The 7,643-nt window shown below is 48.7% G+C and overlaps 1 protein-coding gene across 1 annotated transcript; it reads left to right on the top strand.

Annotated features, from left to right (window-relative positions):
• Positions 1-3,269: 3,269 nt before the first annotated feature.
• Positions 3,270-5,289, top strand: GPR84 (G protein-coupled receptor 84). Its single transcript, XM_059404880.1, has 2 exons — positions 3,270-3,362; positions 3,883-5,289. The coding sequence occupies exon 2, from the start codon at positions 3,891-3,893 to the stop codon at positions 5,109-5,111; it is 1,221 nt and encodes a 406-aa protein (XP_059260863.1). The 5' UTR covers positions 3,270-3,362; positions 3,883-3,890; the 3' UTR covers positions 5,112-5,289.
• Positions 5,290-7,643: the final 2,354 nt, after the last annotated feature.

Raw genomic sequence — 7,643 nt, 5'->3', positions numbered from 1 at the left:
GGCGGTGGGAGAAGGCAAGATCCGAGGCTTGTGGAAAACGAGCAGAGGATCCCAGTCCCACTCACACCCGCTCCCGCCAGCCCAAATGTAAACTTGGCAATGGGGAATCGTTCCGAGTCCTAGGCTCGGATGGTAGCCGCGGCTGTTGAGAATTCTCCATAACTCCACCAGGCGGCGCCAACGACGTGGAAAAAGAGTCCCCCTCTAAGACGCTCCCGTCTCTCGCGATTCTGGGAAACAGGTCTAGATCCAGTCTCAAGACAAAGGAAAGAATCCAGGCTTTTGCGCCTCTCTCTGCTGGGAAACCCACGCCAGCAACACGCAAGGAATGGGAAAAGGTCGGGGCAGGGACTAGGAATCTGAACTCTAGGCACTGCTGGGCCTCGTAAACAGTGACCTTGAGTTAGTCCTTCCCCTCTTTGGATCTCAGTTTCCCCACATGCAAAATGAGCAGATTTGGGTCTCTTAAAAGTTCATTGAGACTTCGTGTTCCAAGACTAAAGAACTGGGATTGTGCCATTTACAGATATGCAGATATGCTAGAATACCTCCTCTTTTGGTCCCCTAAATGGTCTGTGGGACGGAGAAGCACAGGCTGTTCAGCTGCCTCCCACATGATGTGGGGCAAGGGGCTCCTCATTATCTACAGAATTCAGTTCAACCATACACTCCCAAGAGCAGTATGGACTCTGTGACCCCTTCTCTCTAGCCCTGCTGGGTGGCAATTCAAACAAAAAAGGCCAGACCAGAACCCAGCATCTCCCCCAAGGGTCCCCCTGAATTACATCCCCTTTGCTCACTTCCCCCTCTCCACCCACTTCCCAGTTTTTCAGAGGAAAGAGGGGAGGGAAGGTGAGATGATGATTGTTAAAGAGGAAGGGGAGGGAAATAGAGGCCTCCTGGGTTTGTCAATTATGAAGTTGGGGGTAGGAGTTCACTGCGGGCTTAGAAATGGAACCCAACAAGGAATTTGGGAGTGTTTGGATTGTGTTTTTTGTTTTTTCAGATCTAGCTCAAAAAAAAAAAAAAAAAAAAAATGCAGAGACTAGAGATCCAGAATTCTGAGGGGCAAGAGTGGACTTCTGGGAGAGAAGGTAGTGAAAAGCGGGGACTGGGTCACATGTAGGGACAGAGACAGCAGCTGAAAGAAACTGAAGTGAAAGGGGCTGGGTTACACACCTCCAACCTTAAAAATGAATTCATGATTTACCCCATTCCCTAAGCCTACTGCTCTGACCATTCCCTCCCTATCTTACTGATGGAGAACACCACCATCTACCAGGAAAACTGGGAGTCACCCTCGTCTTCCCTCTCCCTAACCCTTCATCTAATGCATCAGTAGATAAATCCTATTTGACCTCTTAATGACCCATGCATCCTGATCGTTTCTCTCTATTCCCACAACCACCGCCCTAACCAGGATTGGCTACATAGTTTGGGGGCCCAGTGCAAATGAAAAAGCAGGGTCACTTGTTCCAAATGGATCTTAAGACAATGTGGAGTGTTAAACCAGTTCCAGCCCCATGTAAGTGCAGGGCCGTGTGTGATTACACATATGGCATGAAGCCAGTCCTGGCCCAAGCTCAGGCCTGGCCTCACTCTCATCTGGACTGGTGCCTCTTTACTGGTCTCTCTCACTACTACTACTACTACTACTACTACTACTGCTACTATTACTTCTTCTGGTTCTTCTTTTAAGATTTTATTTATTTGTCAGGGAGAGAGAGAGAGAGAGAGAGCACGAGCAGGAGGAGTGGCAGGCAGAGGGAGAAGCAGATTTCCCGTTGAGCAAGAAGCCAGATTCGGGACTGACCTTGGAACCCTGGGACCATGACCCAAGAGGAAAGCATACGCTTAACCAACTGAGCCACCAGAGTGTCCCAGGTCTCTCTCACTTCAAGCCTGCATACTTTCACTTCTTACTTGAGTGCACTTGCTACTTGAGTACAAATCTTCCCGTGACCTTCAGGATAAAACCCCAGCTCCTTAGCATGATGCACAAGGACTTCCTCGATCACTGCCCTCCTCATTTCTCCAGAATCTTCTCTGTTGCTCCCTATCTCCCAGTCTTCGTTCACCTCTATCTACCTCTGTGACTCCATGCATTCTGTTTCCTTTGCCTAGAAGGTCCTTCTTCTTACTTCCTCCCAAAAGAATCCTGTTCATCACTCAAAACCCAACTCAGATATCCCCCTGTAAACTCTTTCCTGACCTCTTCTTTAGCAGTCTCATTCCTTTTCTCCAAGCCCCTGTTACACTGCAAAGTAAGGGTCGGCAAACATTTTCTTAAATGACCAGATGGTAACTATTTGAGATTGTGTTGGCCAAGAGGCAAAACTAAGGGATGGCACTATGTAGGTACTATATAACCATTTAAAAATGGAAAAAAACCCTCTTGGCTCATGGCCCATACAAAAACAGATGGGCAAGGGGTGGGGGTGCCTGGCAACTCTTGATTTGAGGGGTTGTTAGCTGAAGCCCCGTGTTGGGTATAGAGCTTACTTTAAAAAACAAAACTGATGGCAGCCCCAGATTTGGTCCATAAGCCAAAGTTTGCTAACCCTTACTTTAGAGAATCAATTAAACATTTACATATTTACATATCTTTTATTTACATATTTGTGTCCCCTGCTAGACTATATGCATATCTTCTTGTATCCCCAGTGTCTAGCTCAGAGTCCAGTGCATAGTAGGAATGAAACATGTGTTAGTTGAATGAAGAGATGAATGAATGAATGAATGAATGAATGAACAGACAAACAGTGGGCTGAGCCCCTGTGTGGAGTGAAGCCAGAATCCTGGATGCTTCTTTTCCCACCTTTCTTCATCTGGCTCCGTTTATCAGATGTGCTAGGGTACCACATGGGACCCTGCCCACCACCCTCCTCCCCAGTATGAACCACCTCTGAGTCCCAGAGAGCAGAAAGGCAGTGCTCCCTCCTAACAAACTCAAGGCCGCTAGGGTGTCCAGAGCTATTCCTGAAACTTGGTTTTCCCCTAGAGAAGTAGCCCAGATATTCTGATGGTCTGTCTCCATGTCTGGATAATTCTTGGCAATGAACTTAGAGGTGTCCTGCTATGCAAAGAGGGGAAGGAAACAGAACTTATGTCTTTAGGAAGGAGTGAAACAGCTTTGGTGTAAGTAGCAGGGGATTTTCAACAGAGAGGCCCAGATTGCGCTAGCCAAAGCCAAGGGAGGTAAGGAAGGAAGTGGCTGAGGTTGGGTAACTGGGGAATTTCTTATTTATTCAGTCTAGTATAAGACCATGTCTTGAAGCCTGACTGCCCACCAGAAAAAACTGCCCTTCGAGTGAGTTGGACTTCTTTCCACTGGAGTGAGAATTGAAGGCAGGGAGACTCAGGTGAGTACTTTCTGTGGTGGGTGTCCTTTTACTTTCTCTGTCTCCTCATCTCCCAGGTGAGAAAAATAGAAAAACAAAACAAAACAGCTGAGGCCTGTGTGTGTGTAGCAGACAAGGGCAGGGGAAACTGTAGTAGCACCTTGAATATAGAGAGGGTTTCCTGGGTGGTATTAGGGGAAAGGAAAAAGATTAGAAAGTCAGAAGGTGTTAGGGTTACTGAGAATATTTGGATGGATATTGAAGAGACCTGGAGTTTGGTGTGGACAGATACAGAGAGATATTTAGATAAGAATTTGGGGAAATTAGAGAGAATCTTTGAGAATGGGAAAGGGCTAAGAGAGCCTAAGGAGAAGGTTGGGAATCTCAGGAGGGTTGAGGATATAGAGGCCTGACAATGGCTTAAGAGGCTGGTGAGTTTCCAAAACGGTTCAGGTGTCCAGCGGCCCATAGCTGTTCAAGACCTCTAAGTCCAAAGCGAGGTGCTGACTCCTTCTTCCCCTTACTCCTTCCGCCTCTTTAGCCTCCATCATGCAGAACAGCTCCGTCACCAAGTTCTCCTGCTACCATGCATCTGTACTGGGCTATCGTTATGTTGCAGTTAGTTGGGGGGTGGTGGTAGCTGTGACGGGCACCGTGGGCAACATACTCACCCTGCTGGCCTTGGCCATCCAGCCCAAGCTCCGGACCCGCTTCAACCTGCTCATCGCCAACCTCACGGTGGCTGATTTGTTGTACTGCACCCTTCTCCAGCCCTTCTCTGTGGACACCTACCTCCACCTGCAGTGGCGCACTGGCGACACCTTCTGCAGGGTTTTTGGGTTTCTCCTCTTTGCATCCAATGCCGTCTCCATCCTCACCCTCTGCCTTATTGCCCTAGCACGCTACCTCCTTATTGCCCACCCTATGCTCTTTCCCCAAGTTTTCAGTGCCAAGGGGATGCTGCTAGCGCTGGTGAGCACCTGGGTAGTGGGCGTGGCCAGCTTTGCCCCTCTCTGGTCCATCTATACCTTGGTGCCTGTAGTCTGCACCTGCAGTTTTGACCGCATAAAAGGGCGGCCCTACACCACCATCCTCATGGGCATCTACTTCGTGCTGGGGCTCAGCAGTGTTGGCATCTTCTACTGCCTCATCCACCGCCAGGTGAAGCGAGCAGCACAGGCACTGGACCGGTACAAGCAGTCGAGTGTCCACTCCAGCCATGTGGCTGGGACGGAGGCTATACCCGGTCGTTTCCAGGAGCTGGACAGCAGGCTGGCATCAGAAAAGCCCAGTGAGGGGATTTCATCTGAGCCAGTCAGTTCCACCACCACTCAGACTGTGGAATGGGACTCATCAGAAGTGAGGAACCAGCACAGCAGGGAGGTAGCTAAGCAGATGGCAGAGAAAAGCCATCTAGAAGCACCAGCCAAGACCAGGCCAACTAAAAGAACCCAAAGAACTCAGGACTCTCCATCAGAATTTGGGAAGGTTACTCGGATGTGTTTTGCTGTGTTCCTCTGCTTTGCCCTGAGCTACATCCCCTTCTTGCTGCTCAACATCCTGGATGCCAAAGCTCACGCTCCTCCAGTTGTCCACATGCTCACTGCCAATCTCACCTGGCTCAATGGTTGCATCAATCCTGTGCTCTATGCAGCCATGAACCGTCAGTTCCGCCAAGCCTATGGCTCCCTCCTAAAACGAGGGCCCCAGAGCTTCCGTAGGCTCTGCTCCATTAGAACCTTGTCCCCAGTCACCAGAATCCAAGACTGACTGCTCCAGAACTAAAGTGGCCAACTGGTAGGGAGTGGATGAAAGTAAGACCTGTGGGCTTTTTCACAGACAGTTTTCCTCTCACCTGCAAACCAGGCTTCTCCATCCCTTGATGAATGCTTCATCTCTAGGCTGCGCAAGGTGCATTATAATTAATAAATGAATTCTATTCTTTTAATGCTCAGTTGTGGTCTTTGAGGGGAATAGGCCAGGATTGGTTGCAGCTGGAACCTAATCGTTGAGAGTTAGGGGGGACTTAGGTCCCAGTAGGGTTAGGAAGCAGTAGGCCTAGGACACAGCCTTCAACAGAGGGATTTCCATGTATAAAACATGAGTTGGTTTAAGAGGACACATCCCTGTGTTTTTGTTTAACTTGCCAGAAATGGCCCCTGCCCCTAACTACTGCTGCTAGGACCCACCATCTCCATCCCTGCAAACAGGTTTATTCAGCTCAGAATAGTCTCGTAATCCAGCTTTGATAGCCACTCCAGTGAGTTGAGCTCCCTGGCCCTTGCCCTATCCAAAGAGAATGGTTGTGGAAGAGGACTCCTTGCTCTGTGGAAATGAACTGAGCTAAGCTGAAGCAATGGGCAGATAGCAAGGTGTCCCAGCTACCCTAGTAGTCACCGTGGTCAGAGCTAAATCAGCTGATGACCTGACCCCTCACTTCCCCAGACTTGCTCTTGCCATCCTGGGTTATGAGAACAGAACAGAGACTCTAGTTAAGAGAGTTCGGGGGTCCACCTGAGGGGAGACCATACCATGCCCTTCCTGGAGCATGTCCAACATCCTGTCACCCCTGCCAGGCACACGTGTGAACTTAAAAGAGAGTACCTGTGGCCACTAGGTGACGCTGGTTCTCTGTGTTTCCTTTTTGGCGTCCCTGTTGAGGACGGAAGGTGTCAGAGGGACTGTGAGCCCACAAACCACCTCCCACCCAGCCAGCAACAGTGATGACCTGCATCTTCTCTCTTTTCCCCAAAGCTAAGGGCAGAAAGTAACAAATTAGACATTTCTTTTTTTTTTTAAATTTTATTTATTTATTTGACAGAGAGAGATCACAAGCAGGCAGAGAGGCAGACAGAGAGAGAGAAGGAAGCAGGCTCCCCGCTGAGCAGAGAGCCCGATGCGGGGCTCGATCCCAGGACCCTGAGATCATGACCTGAGCCGAAGGCAGAGGCTTTAACCCACTGAGCCACCCAGGCGCCTCCCGAATTAGACATTTCTTATTCATGAGATATTTATTGTCTATTTAGTTGCTGTGAGGGGGAGCAAGGTGGGCACTGTACAGGCACTGGAATATGACAGTCATGTTTACAGTGATGCTGCTCTGGCCACATGCTGTCCCCTCCCTCCTCCTGAGTCCATGGTTTGAGGGAAACAAAGTGAAGACCAGAGAGATTCAGACAAGGACTGAAACAACGAGAGTCAGGGTGGACAGATCAATGTCTTCACCTTCAACACACTTCCAAGCCCCAGGAATCCTGAATCCTAATCCAAAACATGTATTTCTGAGAGTTCTTCTTCCACAAAAATCACAACAGCCTAAACTGAGTCAAGCTCAGACTGCTGAGGCAGGGGTGCAGGCAGGAGGGGTGAACAGCAGGACCAATAAAGAACAATAGCTACAGTGTGTAGAGACAAGGGTTCCAGTCCAGGCTTTCCAGTGATTAGCTCTGTGAATCTAAGCAGCATCCTGGACCATCTGGGCCTCAGGTTTTATCTTGTGTATAAAGTTCGGGGTGGGAAATCATCTTACCCTGTGCCCAGTACTGTCCAAAACCCTGCAAATATATCATTTCATGTAATTATAAAATTTACCATGAAGTATTTATTATAATCTCATTCTTACCAATGAAAATAATGGAAGCACAAAGAGGTTAAGCAATTTGTCCAAAGCAGAACTATAAAGTGGTATGACCATGATTTGAGGGTGGTAGAGTCGCACTTCAGCCCACATGTCTAACCACTATAGGACAGCTGTCTTTCTAAAACAAGAATCAAGTTAACAGATAATCCCTTCAAAGTCCTTCCTGCTCAGCCCTTCTTACATTCTGAAAGTTGACAATTCTCTGAAGGGCTGTAAAAGGGTTCACTTTTTATGTTCCTTGAAGGCAATTCAAGTTTTGGCAAGTAGAAAGAAGCAGCAATAGAGATTGAAGTCAGACCTAAGAAGGGACTTCCCAAGTATCGGTCGCTGGGAAAAATGACTCACGGGACACAGGAGGAAACTCTGGAGCCTGAGACCAGAGGGGCCAGTTCTTAGCAAGAAAAGAACCCTCTCCGCACTCACCCTCCACGGCCCACGCAAACACACCTGCCTCTAATTTTGATTAAAAAAAAAAAAAAACTAGGATAAAGGGGCGGAAGAAAAGCAAGGTTCTCTCTCAGTCTTTCTCTCTCCAGTGGGTGTGCATGGCATGGCGCGTCTGTGTCCACGCACGAGGTCCCTCACGGTGTGGCGCTCACGCGTGTCTCGGGGAAGTGTCTGTATTTGGGGGCCTTCGTGAGTGTGAGTCTGTCTCTTTGTCT

Source organism: Mustela nigripes, chromosome 6 (genome assembly GCF_022355385.1).
Source record: "Mustela nigripes isolate SB6536 chromosome 6, MUSNIG.SB6536, whole genome shotgun sequence".
Taxonomy (NCBI): domain Eukaryota; kingdom Metazoa; phylum Chordata; class Mammalia; order Carnivora; family Mustelidae; genus Mustela; species Mustela nigripes.
This window is presented reverse-complemented; position numbering and strand designations above follow the sequence as displayed.

What these genes read in the sequence shown, in the direction of transcription:
- GPR84 (XM_059404880.1), top strand. Translation starts at nt 3,891, where the DNA reads ATGCAGAACAGCTCCGTCACCAAGTTCTCCTGCTACCATGCATCTGTA.